The 25,253-nt window shown below is 46.0% G+C and overlaps 1 protein-coding gene across 15 annotated transcripts in view; it reads left to right on the forward strand.

Annotated features, from left to right (window-relative positions):
• AFDN (afadin, adherens junction formation factor) overlaps nt 1-25,253 on the forward strand; it is a 223,718-nt gene that overhangs the window by 84,174 nt on the left and 114,291 nt on the right. For all 15 annotated transcript variants that reach the window (XM_054973994.1, XM_054974054.1, XM_054974089.1 and 12 more), the window contains exons 11-12: nt 11,482-11,551; nt 14,194-14,309. In XM_054973994.1, the coding sequence (XP_054829969.1) occupies nt 11,482-11,551; nt 14,194-14,309 (186 nt within the window). The remainder of the gene's footprint in view (nt 1-11,481; nt 11,552-14,193; nt 14,310-25,253) is intronic.

Below are 25,253 nucleotides of genomic sequence, written 5' to 3' on the forward strand. Positions count from 1 at the left end.
TAGAATAAAGAATGAGAATAAAATGCCAAATATTGTAACGCCCTTGTATAGAGCTGTGTTGTGGCCTCATTTGGTATACTGTGTACAGTACTGGTTGCCATATTTCAAGAATGATATAGCAGAGTTGGAAAAAGTGCAGAAGACGACAGCCAAGGTGATCAAGGAGTTGGATCACCCTTTCTTATGAGGAAAATCTGAAGAGTCTGGGACTTCTTAGTTTAGAAAAAAAAGGCAGGGGAATAATGAAGGTTTATAAAGGTATGCATGGGGTGGAGTAATTGGATAGAGGGAAATTTTTCACCCTCTCCTTTAATATTATAACTCAGGGGCGCTCAATAAAGTTGGACAATAGGTACAGGAGGAACAAAAGGAAATACTACTTTACTTAGTAATTAAATCATTGAATTCGCTGTCAGTGGAGGTAGTGATGGCTACAATCATATAGCTTTTAAACGGGGCTTGACAGATTTATAGAGGATAGGTCCATCAGTGGCTACTAGCCATGGTGAGTAAAACGAACCTCCATATTCAGAGGTAATAAACCTCTGAAATCCAATGCTAGGAGGTAACATCAGGGGCAGGCCTTGGCCTCTGCCCTGTTTGTTGGACTGTGGGCAACTGGTTGGCTGCTGTGTGAAACAATATTCTGGACTAGATGGACCACTGGTCTGATCCAGCAGGATTCTTCTTATGTTTATGTAGAAAAAGCTACTACCACCAATCGAGAAGGTTTTGGAATAATTCTGAGTGGTTCTTTTGCTATCATCCAGTAGTCAGTGTTATTGATTAAGGAAGCAATTGTAGTCTGTAGATCTGTTCAGTCTTATCTTTAAAAGATTAGAGAGAGGAAGCAAGGGCACTGACAAGATAAAAGCATGCTTTCATATGAAGGGCTAAGGAAGGAACTGTGTTGAGAAGGGCCAAGGGTTAAGTGAAATGGATGTGTGAAAATGTTGATAGATTTTGAAAAGCAAGAAAAGAGAAATGCTAACCATAGTATATAGTTAAGAACTGGAAACTATCCATCATAGACATTTAAAATGGGCAGAATGATTTTTTCATCATTGTAAAGGATGTACAATCACTTATGAGAACTGCATTTGTGCAGGCCAGCCAAAGAAAGTAAAAAGAACTAAACTGTTCTGCAAGGCTCTACTCCACTCCTCTTGAGCATAATTCCTGCTTTTTTTTGGCAGCTAATATGGGGGCAGAGGGAATGCCTCCAGTTCTTCTTTCACTGTCATAGCGGAAGGCCATTTTCTTCATTACATTGTTTCTGTAAGTGAAGAAAAACAAACCATTCTCTTTGTAGACCTCCTTTCAGTTTCCTCAGTATTTTGACCATAAAATGATAGATTCCATTAGCATAACCCTATCACTGAATGCTGATGTAATTGAATCTAAGACATACCTTGTTACCAAGAGTTCCCAAAATACATGTGTACACAGATAAGAGGGTATGTGACTGACTTTATGATTCCTGCAAGACCCCTCACCCTAGTTCTCACTGTAATGGTACTGGAAGACCAACCAGTTCACCAAGCTTGGGATGCTTCTGAGCCTCCAACCAAAGTTCCAAGGGCTCTGGATTCTGAGGAGTCACAGCACTCAGAACTAGAATCTGAAGTAATCTTAGATACTTTACCAGATTATGCTGTTTCACAACAATTTGCAATCACTCCTTCTGAAGACCTGAGACTATTTTCAGAGCAGATGCTGAGAATGGCAACAGCTCTTGATGTAGAAAGTTACGTGCTCAACTTTTAAGCCTTTTAAAACTTACTTTTACTTTTTTATTTACTGCACCCTCACTTCAGACTCAATGGGTCCAGTAACCTTCCTTATTCTATAAGACACTATGTATTTAACTATAGAATTTTGTGCCAGCTGACAACTGTTATAATGACTGCTAGAAAGATTAACTTTATGTATAAGACCAAACAAGAAGGGCACCCCTTCCTGTTCATTCACCCTTTGGCAAACTCTATAGGTGTAGGAGCTTCTCAAGGTAGAAGCTTTGGCTGTGTCTCACACCAATTTCACCCAATGGATAAGGATGGAAAATGAGATATTTTAGAAAGATATATTCCTCATATAGTGAATTACAATGCTATTATGGCGGAAGCGGCTATCCATTTTTCCTTTGGGAGTGCATGTCTTCATATATGAAATGTAATCCTGAATAAAGCAGTTGGCCAAAGTCATTCAGACAGAAGCCATGTGCCTTTCCGAGCAACAGATAAACTCCACCAGATGTGTAATTGTGCTTTGTGTGCTGTTGCCTTTGCTACCACCCTAAAGAGGAGTGTGTGGTTGTGCTCTGGAGTTTTGCATCAGAACCCTAGAGCTAAAATTAAGAACCTGCTTTTTGAAGGATCAGAATTGTTTAATTTAGAATCGGAGAGGGACCTTAAATGTATATGCATGCTTTTTTGTGCATGATTATATTGTTATATCAATATAAGTGTTGATTAAAAAAAAAGAAAATGAGACTACTCATCTTCAGGGCAGAGCGGGGAGGAAGGAGAGGGAGTGGTTTGACGATGATGACAATCCAATCATCGCAGAGTGGGTTTGAGGTGTGTGGGACAAAGAAAACCGAAAGAAACATTACGCACTAGAAAAAATATGACTCAAAATCAGCATTTAGAAAAAGATGAAGGTAAAATGGTCTCGCAAGAACTGGGAGAAAACTACAGGTTACGATGGACAAAACCACAAGACAGTTTTATTTAAACAAAAAAAGGTGGTACCATTTCTCTCACTCTATGTGCTGAGGCCACACTTTTATGAGGTTTATTCGTACAGCAGGGGCAAAAACTTGATAGCTATGGGCAAACAGAATATTCTGGTAGATGCACTGAGCAGGGCATCTTCAGAAAATCATAAATGAGTTCTGGGAGACATGTATCTTCTATTCCTATCCAAACAGTAAGGTCACCCTCAAATGGACCTGTTCACCACTCAAGAGAATACCAAATGCCAAAGATTCTGTTCCATGGCAGGCATGGCCATCATTCCATGGAGGACATCTTCCAGTTCTCCTGGAATTGACCCAATCCTAGCATTAAAATCTCCACCAAGAATCCATTTTGAGTTTGGATACTAGAGCGCTAAGTCCCCCAGTGTTGTAAATAAGTGGTCCCATAGTCTTCCACAATCTTGGGCCTTCGAGCATTTTGGGGGCGGATAGACATTAATACACAGGAGGACTCCTATATGCTGGCCCTTAACCAACAGAACCTGTATGTAATTAGGGTAGGGACTGTCTATGACCTGTGTTTTTACTTTTAAATCCACTAACAGTAGGATTGCCAGGCCACCACTTCCCCTCCCTCTGCTATAAGTTTTAATTGCTGGTGTGGCAATCCTGGAATTGGTGTTTGATGTATACTTCCGCTCCTGTTCAGGGTGGTAGCCAAAATCAATCAGGATGTTTTTGAGGGCACTCTGATAGGCCCATACTGGCCAAGATACACGTTTCTCTGCCGTGCGTAAGGCAAGTTTTGTTATTTTCCACCTGTACCCAACTTAATAACACACAACAGACTATTTCACCCAACATCACCATATAAACAAGAGAGCCCTGTGAAGAGTCCTGTGGTGCAGAGTGGTAAGCTGCAGTACTGCATTCCAAGCTCTGCTCATGACCTGAGTTCGATCTCGGCGGAAGCTGGGTTCAGGTAGCCGGCTCAAGGTTGATTCAGCCTTCCATCCTTCCGAGGTCGGTAAAATGAGTACCCAACTTCCTGAGTGTAAAGTGTAAATGACTGGGGAAGGCAATGGCAAACCACCCCGTAAAAAGTCTGCCAAGAAAACGTTATAATGCAATTTCCCCCCCCCCCCATGGGTAGACATGGGCACAAACAAAAAAAAATTAACGGACCAGTGGATCATGGTTCGGTGCAGACCACAAACCCGAATTCCCGAAATGCAACAAACATCTCCCGTTGCCGACCCGGTTCGTGGTTCATGCGGGGCACCCCGGTGTTCCCAGCGATACAGGAACGGTGAGTGATGCCAGCAGCCGCCGGGCCTGGCGTGCACGGGGAGGAGGGCAAGTTTTGTTATTTTCTACCTGTATCCAACTTAATAACACCGGCGGCACCCCCCATTTGCCCGCCCGCCAGGCTGAAAAGGAGCGCGCTGGTATTCCCGGAGTGGGTGGGAGAGGACTTGTCATCATGAGGAGGGGGAGGGGGAATATTCCCCAGCATCCGTTGGTCCTCACCCGAGGGTCCCACCGAGGAACAGTGTGGTGGAGGCAGCCAACAGTACACACCTTCCTACCTTGCCGGAAAACATGGGAGGGAGAGGACATGTCATCATGAGGAGGGGGAGGGGGAATATCCCCCAGCATCCGCAGGTCCTCACCCAAGGGTCCCACTGAGGAACAGTGCGGCGGAGGTAGCTGACAGTACCCAGCTTCCTGCCATGACGGAAAGGACGGGAGTTGCGGGACACATTCCCACCCAGCTGAAAGAGGTCCCGTCAGTCCCGTTGACAGGGGTGCTGCCACATTGTCAACCGACTGTATCCATATACAATACAATCTGCTGCGTGAGCGCAACTGAGCTGTGTAACCAAGGAGGGAGCAGTAACAGGATAGTCCCTCGTGAAGCAGGGGCTGACCTGATCCGCCGTCCTGCCTTTGCGGAAAGTAGGGGATGGGCAGGACAGGAGGCATTGTTTGAATGGGTCAGAGTGGTTCCTGAGAGGGGGAGACGGAAACGGGACAGCAGCAGCAGCAGCAGCAGCAGCTGACATTGGCTACCTTCCTGCCTTTGCAGGAAGGACATCAGTCGAGCGACCCATTCCCCCCTGCTCAGAGGGCTCTGCGTTTGTGATGGATGGGGGCACTGTGCAGCTGAACTATATGAGCAACAGTTCCTGAGCTGCTGTGCAAGTGCCCAAAGGAGGCTTCCATCAGCAGCATCACCCACCTTCCTGCCTTGCCGGAAAGGATGGGAGGGAGAGGACCTGTCATGTGGGGGGTAAGTGGGAAGATCCCCCCGCCACTGCCAGACCAAAGAGGAGCTCACTGGTATTCATGGTGTGGGAGGGAGAGGACGTGTCATTCGGACTGGGGGCCTGATCCCCCAGCCACCACGGATCCTCACATGAGGGTCCCACTGAGGAACAGTGCGGCGGCAGCCGCCTCCTGAGCCATCAGCCTCAAGGTTGTAAGTGGCACTGTCCCAGACCCCGAGGGGACAACCTCCACCAGCATGGCCTGCTAGAGCGCTCTGCTCTCACCAGCATCACCCTCAGGGCAAAGTGATCCTCCCACTGACCCCCGCACAGAAGAGTGGGTGGCCCCCTTTCTCCCCCCAATGGATGTTTCACTGGGTGAGGAGGGAGACAGGCTTGGGTGGTGACTCTTCAGGTGGCGAGTCAGGGCTGTCGAAGACAGGTGCTTTGGGTTTTTGCCCCTGCGCACCAGGACATCACAGGCACGGCACCGCACCACACGGGGGTCATCAAGAAAGGCCCGAAAGTGCCTCCATATGGAGGTGTTGTAACACCAGCCACTAACTGTCCCAGGGGAAGGAGGACGAATGGTTACAGGCTGCGCTGCGGGGCTGGACACAGACGACGGGGTGAGGGGTGGACTGTGGGAGGGGACACCACCGAGAGTTTGGGATGGGGGAGGGATCTTTCATAACACACATACCATTCCTCCAGGGATCCATCGCCCACCCACCCCTCCTCAAAATGTTGAGATTCTCTCCCCCCTGCGCAAAGACCTCTTGGGCCCCTGAACTTTCATATGATCAGATAATACTTGCAGGAGACTTCAATGGAGTTACGAATTTGGAACAAGACAAGAAATCAGCCACTACACAAAAGAAAAGAGGATTATTACCAAAGACTTTTTTGGGATTAATGCAACAGGAAGCGTTGGAAGATGTGTGGAGAACGCAGAATCCCACAATCAGACAATATACCTTTTTCTCTGCAAGACACTCTACCTTATCGCGTATTGATATGATCTGGGCCTCAAAGGACTTAGTACTTTGGACTAAGGAAGTAGAAATAATGCCTATGGTAGGCTCAGATCATAACCCAATTATGTGGAAATTTGGAAAAAGAACTAAGAGAAAAGGATGGAGAATAAATGAGGATTTGTTGCAAGAGGGAGAAAATATGGAAATGTTGAGAAGGGAGACTAAATTCTTCATACAGTACAACATGAATCAAGAAGTACTAACCAACAAGGTATGGGACACGTACAAGGCAGTAATCAGAGGTGTATTAATGGACTTAAATGGAAGACTCCGAAGGAAAAAAGAGGAGAAGAGACAGGAGATTATGGAAAAAATAAAAGCCAAAGAAATCCAGTTGAAGAAAAGACCAGGGAAAAAGAAAATATATCAGGACATTAAAATCCTTCAGGAGCAGTTGACGGCCATGAATAATAAAGAATTGGAATGGAATCTGAAAAGACTGAATCAAAAGTCGTTTGAAGGGGCGAACAAACCTGGGAAATTTTTGGCATGGCAATTGAAGAAAAGAAAGGAGAAAAAGATAATAAATAAAATATGTGATGACAATAAAGTACACCTGGAACAGGTCGCTATTAGCAGAGCCTTTTATAAATTTTACGCTAAATTGTATGATAAGAAAGAAGTGAATAAAGATGCGATAGCCGCATATCTGGAGAAAATGAAGCTGCCAGTAATGTCCAAGGAGTGGAGAGTTAAACTAAACAGTGAAGTAACAGAAGAAGAGATAAGGAAGGCAATACAGTCAACAAACTTGGGAAAAGCGCCAGGGCCTGATGGACTCACAGCTAAGTTTTACAAGGCAATGGCCAATGAACTGGTACCGTTTTTAAAAGAGGTGATCAATGGTGTTATGAGGGACCAAAGGATCCCAGATACCTGGAGTGAAGCAAATATATCATTGATCCCCAAAGAAGGACAGGACTTGACCAATGTTAAAAACTACAGACCTATCTCTTTACTTAATAATGACTACAAGATTTTTGCAAAGATCTTGGCGGAGAGAATAAAGGGGTGGCTAGCCGAAGTTATTGGAGAAGAACAAGCAGGCTTTTTACCAAAAAGACAAATCAGAGACAACCTAAGGACAGTCATAAACGCTATAGAATACTATGACAGGCGATGTGATAAGGAGGTTGGTTTCTTTTTTGTAGACGCTGAAAAAGCATTTGACAATTTGAACTGGGACTTTATGTTTGCCACCATGGAACAGCTACAAATGGGGGAAAGGTTCATAAGAGCAGTGAGAGAAATTTATAGAGACCAGAGTGCAGCAATTGTGGTGAATGACGAGCTGACTAAAAAACTGATTATTGGAAAGGGTACAAGACAAGGTTGCCTGCTATCCCCATTGTTGTTTATTTTGGTTCTTGAAATTTTGATGATGCAGATTAGAGAAGATAATGCAATCCGTGGTATAAAGATAAAAGACTTTTCCTATAAGGTCAGAGCGTTTGCAGATGATATAATGTTAATTGTGGAAGATCCAATTGAAAACATGCCTAAGGTAATAGAAAAAATAAAAGAGTTTGGAGACTTGGCAGGTTTCTATGTAAACAAAAAGAAATCAAAGATTTTATGTAAGAATATGATTAAAAAAAAGCAACAGTTATTAACGGAAATAACAGACTGTGAGGTAACAAGTAAGGTGAAGTACTTGGGAATTGAATTGACTGCAAAAATATAGATCTATTTAAGAATAATTATGAGAAATTATGGACTCAAATAGAGCATGATTTGATCAAATGGAATAGGCTGAACTTGTCATGGTTGGGAAGAATTGCAGTAATCAAGATGAACGTGTTACCAAGAGTTATGTTTCTGTTACAGACGATACCAATCATTAGGGACTCCAAGCAATTTGATAAATGGCAGAGGAAAATATCAGAGTTTGTGTGGGCAGGCAGGAAGCCTCGAGTGAAAATGAAAGTGTTACAGGATGCAAAAGAAAGAGGGGGAATGCAACTGCCCAACTTGAGACTTTATTATGATGCAATCTGTCTGGTATGGTTGAAGGATTGGATCACATTGAAAAATCGCAAACTGCTGGCCTTAGAGGGATACAAAAAATTATTTGGATGGCATGCATACCTATGGTATGATAAAGTAAAAGCAGATTCTATGTTTCTGCATCACTATATTCGGAGAAGCCTCTTCACAATTTGGAAGAAGTACAAAGAATACCTACAAGAAGGAATTCCCTCCTGGGTGGTTCCATATGAAGTAATAGATCCAAGAACGGTCGATAATGAACAACAGTGTTTAACGTATAAGGAGATAACTCAAATAGAATCCTTTAAAATAAGAATAAGAACACAACAAGAGATGTCTCCAAACTACGACTGGTTTCAATATAGACAAGTTAGAGATCTTTATTACTCAGACTGTGCGAAGGGAGGGATAAGGATGGAAGACTCAGAATTAGAGAAAGTAATTTTACAAGAAGACCAAAAGGAAATTTCTAAGGTCTACAAAGTGTTGTTAAAATGGTATACTGAAGATGAGACAGTCAAAGTGCAAATGGTGAAGTGGGCTATAAACTTTAACAAAGAAATAACAATGGAGGCGTGGGAATACTTGTGGAAACATACATTGAAAATCACAACATGTACCAATATTAAAGAGAATATTTACAAAATGATTTACCGTTGGTATCTGACGCCAAAGAAGATTGCGCTAGGGAACTTGAATATGTCTAATAAATGCTGGAAATGTAAAAAACATGAGGGATCAATGTATCATATGTGGTGGACTTGCGAGGTAGCTAGGCAGTACTGGGGGGAAATAATAAGAGTAATGAGTGAGATTTTACAATTTCAAGTTAACAAGAACCCAGAACTCCTGCTACTGAACTTGGGAATGGAAGACATCCCAGCACAACATAGGACATTGATATTCTATATGACGGCAGCAGCCAGACTTTTGTATGCGCAGAAGTGGAAAGTACAAGAAGTGCCAACTACTGAGGACTGGATTTACAAATTGCTGTACATGGCGGAGATGGACAAAATGACAAGAAAACTGAGAGACCTTGATCCAGGGCAGTTTAACACGGACTGGGGAAAGCTGAAACAATGTTTGGTGAAAAAATGGGAGGTGGGAGGAGAACTGTGGCAGTTTGAAAATTATTGAGGTACACAGGAGGAGAGAAGTGACTATACCGAGGGGGTGGAGAGTTAATGGAAAAATTCTAAGCAACTTTATATGATTTTTAAGTATTATATTAAGTAGCAATAGCGTTGATACTATGAGAATTAATGGGATAGAAATTAACTAATCTATATTTTTTGGAAAGATAACCGTATAACATAGAGTGAATATATACATACATACGTAAATTCAAAGATAGGTCTAATTGTTAGACTTATGGTATATGTATAGATAAAGAACAACATATAGAACAGAAGCCTAAGCAAATGACAATAAGTGTGTATAATAAGTATGTGTATAGAAGTATTGGAATTGATGTATAAAGGGGGGCAAATTGTTTGTCCCATATTGAAGAGAATAGAAGGAGTAAGATAAAACACAGGTTATCAAAATGAATATTATTAGTAGTTTTAATGAAGAAGATAGATTAAGAGGATTTTATTTATATGACAATTTATATGACAATTTATATGTGAAAGGAAGTGGAAATAGTGCTTAGAAGAATCTGAAAGTATATTATAATAAACAAATAAAATAAATATGAAGGAGTAGAGCGAAAGTGGATAGGGGGTTGGAAAACTGTTGGAAGTCAATAAAAAGGGGGGGGAAAGGGAGGGGGTTAGAATTAGAAAAAATTAAAGAATGTGATTATAATTGTTATTATATGTTTCTAATCCAATAAAAATTCTTTTAAAAAAAAAGACCTCTTGGGCCCCCACAGCCCACATAGGTGAATTGGGGGGAGCGGGAGGACTCCCTGCTGCCCCCAAACCACAGCCAAAACTGCTTTCCACAACTGAACCAGGAGGACTGCCATCACACTTCACCCCACAACCTCCCTTGGCAGCCAACATAGGAAGACTCATTGTGCCACCAAACTAGAATTAAGGAGGACAGGAAAGGAGATGACTCTGTGTGCCCTCCGCTGCGGTGCCCACTGAGCTTGGCCCCAGGGCCTGGTAGCAGCCCTGGCACCAGAGGGAGGGAGGGACTGGAGCCCTAGCCCACCACTCCCACAGACCTGAACAGATCAGGCACTGATTAATAATATTGTGAGCCCTCAGCTGAGGTACTCACCGAGCTTTGCCCCAGGGCCTGGCAGGAGCCCTAGCACCAGAGGGAAGGAGGGACTAGAGCCCTAGCCCACCACTCCCACAGACCTGAACAGATCAGGCACTGATTAATAATCAATGTGAGCCCTCAGCTGAGGTACCCACCGAGCTTGGCAACAGGGCCTGGCAACAGCCCTGGCACCAAAGGGAAGGAGGGACTAGAGCCCTAGCCCACCGCTCTCACATACCTGACCTGATCAGGCACTGATTAATAATCAATGGGAGCCCTCAGTCGAGGTACCCACCAAGCTTGGCCCCAGGGCCGGGCAGCAGCCCTGGCCCCAGAGGGAGGGAGGGACTAGAGCCCTGGCCCACCACTCCTCCAGACCTGAACAGATCAGGCACTGATTAATAATCAATTTGAGCCCTCAGCTGAGGTGCCCACTGAGCTTGGCCCCAGAGCCAGGCAGCAGCCCTGGAACCAGAGGAGCTAGATCCCTATCCCCCACAGCCAAGCTTAATTGTACTCTCAGTCTCTCTCCCCAAAGGCTAGCAAGTTGCAAGCTAGAGCTCTGTCCCACTCCACTGCTCGCAGAAAGTGAAACCCAGCCTGGGAGACCATGGCTATTTATACGCATGGGTCCCATTCAGCAACACAGGAGGTCTGTGTTTGGCCGTCAGAGCTGCCTATCAGAGTTTGCAGGGATGAGATTGGAGTGCCTATGGCTACAGAACACCCCCTTCCCCCTCCTTCCCCTGGCTGTCTTCTCCCAACTTGTAACTGCTTTGCAGCTCTGTGGTTGGAAGGAAGCCCTGCTGATCAAGGAAAACTGGGTTTCCATGGCGACAGAAGGAGGGCAGGCAGAGCTCAGGGAGTCCCCTGGCTCCATTGCTAGGGGAATAGATTGCTGTCGCCTGAGTGTCTGGCTTCCTGAACCGCGCCCGGACGCCCCGAACCAGGCCTCTCCCGACAGCTGGTTCGTTGGCCATGGCCTATCACGATCCGCTGGGTCACGATTGTGCGATCGCCATTTTCGTGGGTTTTTGAAGTTCGTAATGTAGTTCGTGCCCATCTCTACCCATGGGTCAGCAATGACTTGGTGCTTGCACAGGGGACTACCTTTACATTTACCCACCGTGTAAACAAGTGTATTATGAATTTATGACAATCATTATTAATGCTACAAACAATCTCAGACAAATACATTGTTATTACATTTCTCTCTGCTACCTGTTGCTAATCATCAAGTTCTGAAAATATGTTGTCTTTCCAGAGCTGTACAAGAAACAACATTTGATTTGGAGGGAGACATCCATAGTGGAACAGGATTACCTGCAAGCAAGGTAAGAAATTGTCACTAGATTTAAAAATGTAAGCGAACTCTTATGGATGTAAGGAATTCTGGAAGAAGATCTTTCCTGTCTTCTGCAAACTCTGAAGATGTCATGTAGCACAGTGCTGTGTCAAGTAGAAGTAATTGAACCCGCCCCCCTTCCCATTTGACTGACTAGAGCAAAAGTTCCTTGAGCAAGAATGTGTAATTTTCTCTCAATTCCCCCTCATCGTTGCATCCCCATGTGATGCATATAATATATTGTAATTATGGAAGGGTCATTGACGCATGGCAGAAGCTTACTCAAACTTCTTCCATTCCTGCCGAGCAGGCAGGGGAAGGCAGGAATCTGCGCAGATTCCTTCCATTCTGAAAATTTCCTTTTTGAATTCAACCTATAATGGATATCATTTAAAATTTCCATTTCAAGTGTGTATATACTTAAAAATTCAATAACCTTTCTGCATAGGAACAGTAACTTCCTTAGTGCATGCTTCCGTGCCATAAAGTTAGGTATATTTCAGATGCCACTTTTCAAGTGGTGATGAACTAGAGAAGAGGTAGGAATGTTCGGTTAGTTTTTTGCATCAAACTCATAGGGGTTAATTAGAAAATAATTATGAATAAATCTCAGCTCTTCAGAGCTGTACCCATCTCTTAAGAGTATATTTTTGCATATGGTATGTGTAGTGTTAAAGCTTCTAGTTGATCACATATTGCAGGGGTTCCCAACCTTTTGGAGTCTGTGGGCACATTTGGAATTCTGACACAGTATGGTGGGTGCAACCAGAAAATGGCTGCAGTAGGAGGCGAAGCCACCCAGAAGCAGCTGTTGCCAAAGCAGTATTTTTAAAAACTTGGATATTGGATATTTTTTAAAACTTGAATATAGTTATTCAATTCTCCAGTAGCCAATCAGAAATCATGTTTGGCAAAAGCTCCCCACCCCACCCCACATACTTTCTAAAAACACTTGGTGGGTACTGTGGTGACCATGGTCACCACGTTGTGGACCCCTGACATATCAGAATAAGAGAAAGCAAGAAATAACATCATAGAGAATGTAAGGGAAAATAATTGTTTACTTCCGCAAAGATACTTGAAGTTTGGCATTTAAAGATCATTTATCTTGTTTGTTTAAGGCAGGGGAAAGGGAAACATTGAAATTTGACTAATTTTTTTCCCTTAGTAGAAGGCCTTTAAATTTTGGGAAAAATGGAAACAAATAGGGACCTCTAATCATAAAGCATGCAAAACAATATGAATAACTATGTAGATAAATTAAGCATATATAAAAATTGTGCAATAGCATAAGTACGATAATAATAAACGTGAACAAAACAAAACCAACCAATATAATTACAAAAGAAATAATGAAATTAACACTAATGAATTAACAATGATTTAAGAAAAAATATCACCATTTATACATAGGAATAGAACAAGGTAAAAGACATAAATATCAATATTGTACAAAAAAGATGAGCTAATGGGAAATACCAGCAATGTGCAAAAAAGATGAGGTAATGAATATAGTTATTCATATTGTGTTGTTCGCCTTCTACTTAGAAGTTCTTATTTGTTTCTTTTTTTCCTGGTTGGAGGACTCTTCCCCTCTGGTTGTTTTAAATTTCTGTCGCCAGATTCCTATGTATGGCCTAATTTAGTGTTTTAACTAGATGCTCTCTGAACAGCTTTTGACATTTCAGGCCCTCATTTTCATTCTGAGTTGTCTCCCATGACATCTCAGCATGTCTAACATGAAATCCTAGCACCTTCCAGGGTTTTCTAGATAGAACTATTCTAGGATAGTAGTAGTGGTGGTGGTAGTAGTGGTGGTGTGCTTATGTACCACCTTTCTGGATAGATTAGTGCCCACTCAGAATGTTGAACAACATCAGCATTGTTGTTATCCCCACAGTGCAGCTGGAGAGCTGGAGCTGAGAGGAGTGACTTATTCAAGGCCACCTCCAGAGCTCATGGTAGTGGTGGGAGTTGAACGAGTAGAATGCTGATTTAAGGTCCAGCCATTTAACCACTGTGCTACAGCATGTTGCCCCATGCGAACTGAGAGTGTAACACATAATACGTCCAATGTTTCCCTGTGGTTGTGGGTTAAAGTGGCAAACTTTCTGTTTTGAATAACACTCGGGACATTTTCAAGCCATTCTATGCTTACTGGGAACATAGGTTGGAGCCTATTCCTATACAATGAAGGAATTTGCAAAAATGTTTTTTTTCTGGTTTCCTCTTTCCTCAGCAGCTACCCAGACCACCCGAAAGCCCTCTGCTGAGGATTGGGGGTGGGGGGGAATGTCCTGAACAATATGCCATGCAATATGGTATATTGAGCTGCAGTAAGAAGGAGGAATTGGATTATACTTCCCATCCCCCATGCAGTGACTTAGTAAGCACTTGGAGCCAGATATCAGATCCTCAGAGGGGGCTTTATGAAGGATGCTGGTAGCTTATGGGGGGAAAAGAAAGATAATTTCCTATGTGCATGTTCCATTATTGGGAGTTAGGATGCAACCCATAGGTTGAAAACCACTGTTCTAGGACATTAATGAGGTCACATCTCTGGTTTTGCTCTTGGTAATTTTGTATCAGATTCTCACATAATTTGTGTTAAATACATTTTGTCTGGAGCAGAGCACCAACAGATTGGATAGTGACAGAATATCAACATCCAGCACTGCTGAACGAGGCATGGTGAAGCCAATGATAAGGATAGAACAGCAGCAGGATTACCGGAGGCAGGATGGCAGGTACCAAAAGGCATTCTTCAAGACTGAAATGGGCTGATCTGTTTTTGGAAAATTGAAGCATGTTTGAACCAAAACAGGACTGAATACAGTACGTTGATCTGCTCTTGCTTGTGATTTTACATGGATAAAAAATTGTTTTGAAAAGGATTCCCTAATTGTTCCTGCATAAAGTAATATGTGGTTCATTTAACCCTTTAGTTAAAGAGCACTGAAGTACTTTATTTGCTCAACATTGAAGCCACTGGAAGGAATCCTTTTTACCAGTCATTCCCATAGGTTATAAAAAAACTCAACTGCTTTGTTCATGCCTGTCTGTGTGAGTGAGAGTCCTTCTTGCATGGTTTCTCACTTAGTTCTTGAATAATGGGGGTAGGAATTTTTAGGATGATCTCAATCCTGAAAGTTTGGAAATAGGTAATAAACTTAAAAGGATTTGCTTGGTTTTGTATGTAATTACAACATATATAAATCTCACAGGTCACCACCATTTTCTCAGGATGTTGCTGCACAAGCAGCTGTAATTCCCCCTTACAGGGAAGGGTGGGATTATATAATAAATAATAATAAAATAATTCTAGAGAAATTTCCCCCTCAAAGATTTTTAGTTCCTTTTCTGCACGGCCCAGCATGCTTTGTGTGACCACATGACAGTAATCACTGTACATTACTGCTAAATAGAAAAACACAAACTTCCTGCAGGGCTAGCGGACAGTGCATGCTGGAAAGCGTGGAGAGATGCTCAGAGATTTGGTTGTCCCCAGGTATGCTATGTGAGATTGGAATGTGGCTGAGTATATTTGCCGGTATTTTGCTCAGCTATAGTGCTGAGGAAATTTTTATGTGTGGCATACAGATTAAGACCATATTGTTCATCGTTGGTCTTCCAATGCAGTCCCACATGGGACTGTGCACATGCAGGCCTGCCGATTCCGGAGATTTTCTAACTAAAACCACCAGGGGGTGCTCTCGCCTCCTGGTGTGCCTGCGCAGCCGTCCTTCCCGCCAAAAGATGGCTCCTTAAGTAGGTGGAGCGCCCCAACACCCTCAGTTTTTCTTTTGCCGCCGGTGTAAGAGGTTGCTAACTAATTTGCTTAATAAAATACTTGCCTTGGTGTTTGCCTTTCGTCCCAGGATGTCGGAGAAAGCCTTATTTAAAAAGTGCGTCTCTTGCAAGGGAAAGATGACGCGATCAGATGGCCATTTGGCTTTGCCTTTTTGTCTGGGCGAAACGCATAACGCCCAGTCATGCAAGAATTGCCGTGTGTTCACCCCAAAAGCCAGGGCGGAGAGGGCTGATAGGCTACATGCCTGGCTCTGGAAGAAGATAAACCCAAAAGAGAGAGCCACGTGGTAGAAACGAAAAAACATAAGCCGTGACCGACTAACTAGGAAAGTATCAAAAGGTGTATTTAAAGCAAGTCTATCAAAGTGAATTATACAATCAATACTACAAATAACCCTATGTCACAATCAATACCACTCTTAAGGGAAGCCTCGGTAGACACCTCACCACCCCGTCGGAGGAAGGGGGGGGAAAGGCTACCCAAGAGTAAGAATCTAGGCTGTGAAAGCAGCCCGACTTATAAAAACAAATACGATAAAATTCAAATGTAGATATGTGCAACAATTAATACATAGGCAAATGACAGCGCCAATAAGGTCATGTCCCAGTCAACTCAATCACTAACTGCTGAGAACATTCAAATTGTAAACGCAACGGGTTAGCTAGCAAATGACCATCCCGTATCGGATTTTCCTTCTTCCAAGCAGTTACAACTGAAAAACATAAAATAACAGTAAGTACCCTATTCCAATATTGCACATATTCCCATAATATCTATTGGCCTTATACTCACATCTAAAGGAACAGTTCACAAGGATTCGAAAATCAAATTCATAATGACGGCTCGCTCTCAGGCGTAAGCACAGCCTAATCGAATGCTCATTCTTAAATACCGTCAACACCGAAAGCGTTTAAAGTAATTTAAAGTACCAGAGTCCTGAACCATCCTCACAAGAAAGCAGTAAAATCACAGTTTACATTTAGTCCCTTTGGTTCTACAGTGCAAAGTCTGTGGATCCACCATGCTTCCTTTCTTCGGAGGTCCCTTTGCGCAAGAAGAGGGTCCTTATAATTGCTCACATGAAGTACAGAGTAAATAAAGTCCGTGTCCTTGTGCTTTTTTTCTTTGAAATGAGAGACCATCGGAGCTTCCTCCACTTCACGGCGTATCCTAGAGCGATGTTCTTGAATCCTTGTCTTTATTGGTCTGCTAGTGCATCCTATATACACCAATTTACATACACACACAATCATATACACCGCATTCTGTGTAATACATGTGGAGAATGTTTTCCAATATAGTCCCATAGCTTTAAACTGAAGAGGAGACATAACAAAATCGCATATATTACATCTACCACACTTAAAGTGACCCACCGGTAAGCTGGTTGCTGGTTTTACCCTCCACATATCAGTCCGGATCAAGTGATCCCTGACACTCTTGGTTTTCCTTAGTGCCACTAAAGGTCTCCCTTGGCATCCCGGCAGATCTTCAACTCATCTTCGTTCTTCTGTGCCTCCACACATGGGACTGCGCAGGCGCAGGCCAGCCGCCGGAGAATTTTCTATAGCTTCTATAGCTCCGAAGGGGCCGTTTGTCGCGCGCCTCAGCGACCGTTTTCCCGCCCAAACGGTCACATGCTCCTCCAGCGACCAACGGCCCCTTCCCTCAGTTCTCTTCTTGCCGCCGCTTGGAGAGAACGTGAGCTTTGTTGCTCTGTGCTTTTGTGTGCCTTTGACTTCTGGATTGATCTTTTGGCTTTTGACTTCGGACTTTTGACTTCGGACTACTCTTCTGCTTGCTGATTTGGACTTTGACTTGGACTCGGTAATTACGACCCGGACTGTTTGACCCCTCTTTAGCGTGCCCCTGAAGATGGCCTCAAAGGCGCTCTTCAAGCATTGCCTCCAGTGCCACACTAAAATGGCCCAGACCGATGGCCATGAACTGTGCCTGTTTTGTCTGGGGGAGACCCACAATGTCCCGGCCTGTAAGATATGCCAGGGCTTTACCAACAAGGCCCGGCAGGAGCGCAAGGCCCGATTGAACTCCTCCCTGTGGCAGAAGGTCATGTCCGAGGGTACTCCGTTGCCTTCCCCCAAGGCCGGCCCTAGCCCCTCTGCTGAAAAGCGTTCACGAGCGGGCTCAGTGGCTTCTGCGAAGTCGGCAGCAAGATCCAGGCCGACGAGCGCTGCGGCGTCAAGAGCCGCCTCTCCGGCGCAGGGTTCGGTGAGACCGCCCCGAAGCGCCTCCGAGTCTCGATTGGATCTGAGGTCCGACTCTGAGACGAGACTAGTGGTGCCGGGTCCACTGTCGGATCCGAAGAGGGCCGCATCGGTTCCGAAGAAGTCGGCGTCGGGCAAGGTGTCTAAGCGGCGGAGTTCCACAACGAGCCCATCTTCCGGAGGAACGTCGGTTCTGAGGGCCTCGTCGGAACCGCCGGTCAAGAAGCCTAAGAAGGCGCACCGCCATCGTTCGCCGCGCTCGATTCCGACGGAGGAGGTGATTGAGATCCCCCGCACGCCTTCTCCCCACCTGGATTCGCCGGTTCCTGAAGAGGTGCCCGATCCGGTGGCCGAGGAGGTACCACTTGGGCCCCCTGTGTTCGCGGATCCGAGTCCATCGACCAGTCGTCGGATCCGACCGTCGCTGGATCATCGACCCCCAACAGCTTCCAGCCGTGAGAGGCGCCGTTCCGAGACTGGGAGCGTCGGTTCCGGGCACTCGGTGGGATCGCGCCATCGTCAGGCCTCCTCCTACATCCCTCCAGCCTACCACTGTCAGTGGGAAGGGGCACCTGTCGGCTTCGGGTACTCGTTCCGGGGAGAGGAGTCGCTGCACGGTTCTGAGGAAGGAGAGGCTGAAAGCGTCGGGGATTTCCGATCCGAGACCTGGTCGGAACCGTCCCCGGATGACAATGTGGCGCCGAGCACCAGCTCCCTGTATGAGGACCTGAAGATTTACTCCGATCAGATGGCCCGTATGGATGGATATCTCTTCGGCGACCCCCCAAACCAAAGACAAGCTCCTGAAGAGAATCTATGGAGACAACCCGGCTACCATTGGCTTCCCCTTGTTAGAGGGGATTGAGGAGATCGTGGAAAGGGTGTGGAAGGTGCCCTGTGATCAGCCTGCTATGTCCAAGAGGATAGAACAAATGTACAAGGTGAAGCAGGGCACCTGGCAGTCTCTGGCGAAACACCCTCCACCCTCCTCCTTGGTGACAGAGGAATTCCAGCCTCGTCGGTCGGGCCCACCTTCAGCGCCACCTGACAAGGAGGGCAGGAAGATAGATGCGATGGGTAGGCACCAGTACTCCATCTCCTCCCTGGGCCTCAGGATTGCCAATTATCAGACGATCATGGCAGGGTACCAACTGTATTTGTGGGAGGAGCTGGCGTCCTACGTGGGAGATTTGCCTGCTGAAAAGAAGGCTGTGGTCTCCCTGCTTCAGACCGAGGCTGTGCGACTGTCCAAGCAGCAGATGAACGCGGGGAGCCATGCTGCCGACACTGCTGCGCGTGGGATGGCTTCGGCCATAATCCTCAGGCGTCATTCCTGGCTGCGGTCTACGGCTCTTTCACAGGAGGTGAGGTCTCGCGTAGAGAGTCTGCCTTTTGAGGGGGACTCCCTGTTCTCTACCTCGACTGATGAGGCCCTCAAGAAGAAAAAAGAGGACAGGCAGACGGCGCGATCCTTGGGTTTAGCTCCGACGGACAAGCCCGCCTCCAGGCCACGGTACGCTCCACGATACGCCCCGTACCATTACCAGGGCAGGTTCCAGCAGCAGCGACCGGGCTACCAACAGTATCCTGCCTATCCACAACGGCACTACGCCACCCCACAACAACCCAGGAGGCGTAGACCCTTCAAGCCTCGCCCGTCGCAGCCTCCGGCCCAGCAGAAGGATCAGCAGGGTCTTGGGAGGCAGTACTGACGGGACACGCCAGCCGTATCCCCAACTTTTTCGGACAGACTGAGTCCACTCCTCTCTGAGTGGGAGTCAATAACATCTGACTCATGCGTCTTAACGATTGTTGATAAGGGATACGGGCTGGAATTCATTGAGCTGCCTAGGTGCAGTTCACCCCTGACAGCTGTAAATAACACTATGGCTGAGCTGGATGCGGAAATCATATCGCTCATGGCCAATGGTGCTGTGGGGGAGTTGCCCTATGAGGAATCCGTGACAGGGTTCTTCTCTAGGTTCTTCCTGGTACCCAAGAAGGACGGGGGCTTACGCCCCATTTTGGATCTGAGGGGTCTTAATGCCTTCCTCAAGGTCACTAAATTCAAGATGGTTACATTGACGATGGTGCTCACCTTACTGAAACAGGGTGATTGGTTTGCAGTCCTTGATTTGAAGGACGCATATTTTCACGTGGGGATACGGGAAGAGCACAGAAAATACCTGAGCTTTGTTTATCAGCGTAGAGTTTTCCGGTATAGGGTGCTTCCCTTTGGTCTATCCACTGCCCCACGAGTGTTTACGAAATGTGTGGCTCCTGTGGTCTCGTTCCTCCGTGAAGAGGGCTGTACCATCTTCCCATACCTCGATGACTGGCTCATCGTGGCTGAGTCAGAGGCTAGGCTGATGCGGGACATTGACTTGGTGCTTAGCACTTGTGACCGCTTAGGGCTCTTGGTAAACTTTGAAAAATCCAAGCTGGTGCCCACCTGCAAGGTTTCCTACATTGGTGCACTGTTGGACTCCATGGAGGGTAAGGCTTTGCTCCCCTTGGAGAGAGCTAGATCCCTAAGGGGCCTTGTGTCCATGTTTAAGAGGAACCGTTTCCAATCCGTGCGCACTATCCAGTGTTTATTAGGTCATATGGCAGCGGCTACCTCGGTGGTCCCCTTCGCTAGGCTGCATATGCGCCCTCTCCAAAACTGGTTTGTGCGGAGGTACGATGCTATGCAGCACCCTCCGTCCCTCAAGCTCTCCATCCCAAGGGTCATCCTGTCCTCCCTGGACTGGTGGTTGTCTGATGAAAATTTATTTAAAGGGGCGCCTTTTGGCTATCAGCACCCTGACATCACTGTTACCACTGACGCCTCTCTGCTGGGCTGGGGGGCTTATTGTGGTGATGTATGTGTGCAAGGTGTCTGGTCTGAGAGGGAACAGACCCTCCATATCAATGTGCTTGAACTAAGAGCCATACGTTTCGCACTTGTGTCCCTTACAGCACTGTTGAAAAATCGCCAGGTGTTGGTACAGACGGACAACACGACGGCCATGTACTGCATAAATCAACAAGGAGGCACAGTGTCCATGGCGCTCTGCAGGGAAGCCACGCTCACTTGGCAATGAGCAATCAGGAATGGCGTGACAATTTGTGCATTACACGTGGCAGGGTCGGACAATGCCCGAGCAGATGCCCTGAGCAGGGTCTTTCTGCTGGACCACGAGTGGGAACTGAACGTAGAGTGCATTGGGCCGATCTTTCAGATGTGGGGTCATCCAGATATAGATGTATTCGCAACAGCGGCGAATACCAAGGCCCAAATGTTCTGTTCCGGGGCAGGGAGCGACTCCCTCTCTATTGGGGATGCCTTCCAGTGTATGTGGACTCAGGGCTTGCATTATATGTTTCCTCCGTTCCCTTTGATTCCCAGGGTCCTGTGCAAGATAGAGGAGGACAGGACGGACTGCATCCTGGTGGCCCCCTTTTGGCCACGGCAGGTTTGGTTTCCAAAGCTCCTGCGGATGTCCCAACGGACATATGTGAGTCTGGCCCCTCGGCAAGACCTTCTCCTCAACGGGAGCTTAGTCCATCACGACCCCAGGAAGCTGCACCTGACGGCTTGGCGGATCGTTCCTCCCCTATAGGTTTTTCGGATGAGGTACAGAGGGTCCTCCTGAATGCTCGCAGACCATCCACTAGGTGCTCTTATGCGGCCAAGTGGCGCAGGTTCGAAATATGGGCACTTGCCAAAGGGGTGGTGCCTGCCAGCAGCCCCCTAGGGGTTATATTCGATTACTTGTGCCACCTGCGGGACCTGGGCTTGAAGGTTTCCTCTCTCAAGGTCCACCTTGCAGCTATCTCTGCTGCTCACACCCGAGTTAATGGTGGTACGGTTTTTTCTCACCCAAAATCCCGTCAATTCCTTAAGGGCATGTTCAACCTTTACCCACCTGTGTCTGCACCGGTGCCTCAATGGTCGCTGTCCCTGGTGCTTTCACGTCTTATGTTGCCTCCATTCGAACCGCTGGCAACCTGCCCCTTGGACATGTTATCGTACAAGGTGGCTTTCTTGGTGGCCGTGACTTCTGCTAGGAGGGTCAGTGAGCTGTCTGCTTTGCGATCTGACCCTCCCTTCCTGGTATTTCATCCAAACAAGGTGGTCCTGCGTCCCTGCCTAGGTTTCCTGCCAAAGGTGGTGTCCGCTTTCCACCTCTCGCAGGATATTGCTTTGCCTGCGTTTTTCCCTCACCCTTCCTCGAAAGGGGAGAAGGCCCTCCATTCTCTAGACTTAAAGAGGGCCATAGCCTACTATCTGGATAGGATGAAGGGCTTCTGGTCGAGTCCTCACCTGTTTGTGTGCTTTGGGGCCAAGGACAAGGGTAACAGGGCTTCTTCACAGACCCTGTCTAGGGGGATTGTAACGGCCATTAGCAAGGCCTATTCCCTAGCGGGGGTGACTTGCCCGCTTCATGTCAGGGCCCACTCCACGTGGTCCCACGCATCCTCCTCGGCACTCCTCATTGGTGTGCCCCTGGCTAACATTTGCAAAGCGGCCACATGGTCCTCTGCAGACACCTTTGTACGGCATTATGCCATAGATGTCAATGCGGAGCAGGATGTATCTGTGGCCAAGGCTGTCCTACACTCCCTTTTTTCCTAAGGGAGTCTTGGAAAAGGTTTCTTTGCGTACCTGCTAGGTACCCTTGCGTGAAAGGGTGTATATATGTATATTTATGTGTATATAAATGTAAATATTGAGTACTTATATATCACTACACAGTTTGTATAGATGTATATATGTATATGTATAGTGTTGTTGTTCTTTAATAAACTTGTGTTGGATTTCACCCCACCTTCCTTATTGTGTGAAGCTTGGTACACTCCCATGTGTGGAGGCACAGAAGAACGAAGATGAAAACAGGGTTAACATACCTGTAACTTATGTTCATCGAGTTCTTCTGTGCTGATACACAACCCTCCCTCCTACCCCGCTGTGAATTCCAATGCACGACAATGTGATGGCTGTAACGAGAGTTGGTGTTTTTAAGGTGTTATGGCTAAGTGTGTTGGTCAAGCGGCGGCAAAGAAGAACTGAGGGAAGGGGCCGTTGGTCGCTGGAGGAGCATGTGACCGTTTGGGCGGGAAAATGGTCGCTGAGGCGCGCGACAAACGGCCCCTTCGGAGCTATAGAAGCTATAGAAAATTCTCTGGCGGCTGGCCTGCGCCTGCGCAGTCCCATGTGTGTCAGCACAGAAGAACTCGATGAACATAAGTTACAGGTATGTTAACCCTGTTTTTTCCTTAGTGCCACTAAAGGTCTCCCTTGGCATCCCGGCAGATCTTCAACTAGGGGCCAGTATTTGAAAATCACTTGTTTGATGTTTTTAGCCAGCGGGGTGTAGTCCATGGCAAAAGTGAATCTCTCTGCGTATTGCTTATTTTTAACACTCAATATCTCATTTCTATCCCGTTGGAATGCCCGCCTTCTACTACTATCCACTACGCCTGGCGGGTAGGCTTTGGCCAGGAATTGTTCAGCTAGCCTTTCCCCGCTGTCCCAAAAATCCTGCGACTTGGTTGAATTTTGTCACAGGCGCAAAAATTGGCTATATGGCAAATGTTATCTGAGGTGAGGTGGGTGAAATGAGTGAAAATGCAAATAAGCGTTCCTGTCCGTTGGTTTCTTAAAGGGTCGCACACATACTACATTTTCCTTGGCTCAGTACACCGTCACATCAAGGTAATTAATAGCCCACTGTCACTGGCCCATGTAAATTTAATATTTTTATGCACTGTATTCATTCAGTGACATAGATCCTGGGCGTCCTGTTTATTGGAGACTATTAAAAATAAATCATCAATAAATCTCCTGTAAAATAAAATTTGTGAACAGAAAGGGTTCTTGGTCGGGTTCTGAAAAAACTCGTTCTCCAATCGGGCCATAAATAAATTGGCCACACTTGGCGCTACGGAGCATCCCATCGCTACCCCTCTTGTTTGAATATAGAACTGATCCTGAACACGAAAATAATTCTTACTTAACACCAGATCCAGTAAATTCATCAAAAATGTAGTAGAGGGGGATTGTGATTCCCGTTGTTCCAACGTAAATTTTATGGTAGAAAGTGCTTCATTGTGTGGTATATTTGTGTATAGTGAAATGACATCTAAGGTAAGGAATACTGCCTGTTCTGGGATCTGAAAGCCTTCCACTGCCCGTATAAAATCCCATGTATCTTGGATGTAAGATCTAATCTGTTTAACGAACGGTTGGCAAAATAAGTCCAAATATTTAGCTAAAGGCTCAAGAATGGACTCTGAGCCTGATATGATTGGACGCCCGGGAGGGGGGAACCCTGGTTTATGTATTTTAGGCAAGATATAAAACAAGGGGACCCTAGGGGTGATATTAATCAATGCCTTATGGAGATGCTCAGATATCTGTCCCCTTGCAAGCCCCTCATCCAGGGAGTTCTTAATAATACCCTCTATATCTTTAGTGGGGTCTTTGGGGATTTGTTTGTAATTATTAGTATCCGAAAGTTGACTCTCAACCTCCCCTATATAATCGGTCTTATTCAAAATAACAATAGCCCCTCCCTTGTCCGCCTCCTTTATGATTATAGAGTCATCAGATGTTAAAGGAGATTGAAGTGTTGGAAACCAAATATAAATCATGGAGATCGAACTTACAGCGGGATGAATATGAAGCCTTATGCTCTTTAACATCTGATGACTCTATAGTCATAAAGGAGGCGGACAAGGGAGCTTTGTTCCCAAGCTTCTGGAGGATCAAAGAACATTCCTGAAGGTTATCCAAGAAGAAGTGACCAGGTTATCGCGTCATCAGATCAATGCTAGCTGCAGCGTTGCAGATACCTCCTCTCGGAGCTTGCTTTCGGTTGTGGTTCTTCGGTGCTATGCCTGGCTTCAGGCAACAGCTCTCCCCACTGAGACTAGAAATAAGATAGAGGACCTTCCGTTTGAAGGAAAGACCTTGTTTTCGGAGAAAATGGATGAAATCTGTCTCAGAAAAGGAAAGGCAGACTTACCGCTAAATCTTATGGAGTATTCCATCAACAACAACAGCAGCAACGTGCTGGACATCCGTTCTGGTTTTACTCTAGAGGACGTTACCATAGGTTCCAACTTTACCAAGGGTATGTGCAACAGACACAGCGCCCTTATCAGAGTTCACAGTCTTCTTTCTCCAGATGGAGACAGGGCCAGAGAAATAAGCAGGGCCAGCAGCAGCCACAGCCCCCTAGAGATCAGCATGTGCAGAAACAGTTCTGACTATTGTATTGTCGAAGGCTTTCAAGGCTGGAGAACGATGGTTGTTGTGGGTTTTCCGGGCTGTATTGCCGTGGTCTTGGCATTGTAGTTCCTGACGTTTCGCCAGCAGCTGTGGCTGGCATCTTCAGAGGTGTAGCACCAAAAGACAGAGATAGAGATAGAGATAGAGATCTCTGTCTTTTGGTGCTACACCTCTGAAGATGCCAGCCACAGCTGCTGGCAAAACGTCAGGAACTACAATGCCAAGACCACGGCAATACAGCCCGGAAAACCCACAACAACCATAGTTCTGACTATTACTACTATGTTCTATTTGAACAAACAGGGAGGCTATGCAGAGAGGCCGTGGCAGTATGGTCATGGGCTCTGGATCATTCCATCTGGCTACATGCCGTCCA

The sequence above is a fragment of the Eublepharis macularius genome, chromosome 1, assembly GCF_028583425.1.
Source record: "Eublepharis macularius isolate TG4126 chromosome 1, MPM_Emac_v1.0, whole genome shotgun sequence".
Lineage (NCBI taxonomy): Eukaryota > Metazoa > Chordata > Lepidosauria > Squamata > Eublepharidae > Eublepharis > Eublepharis macularius.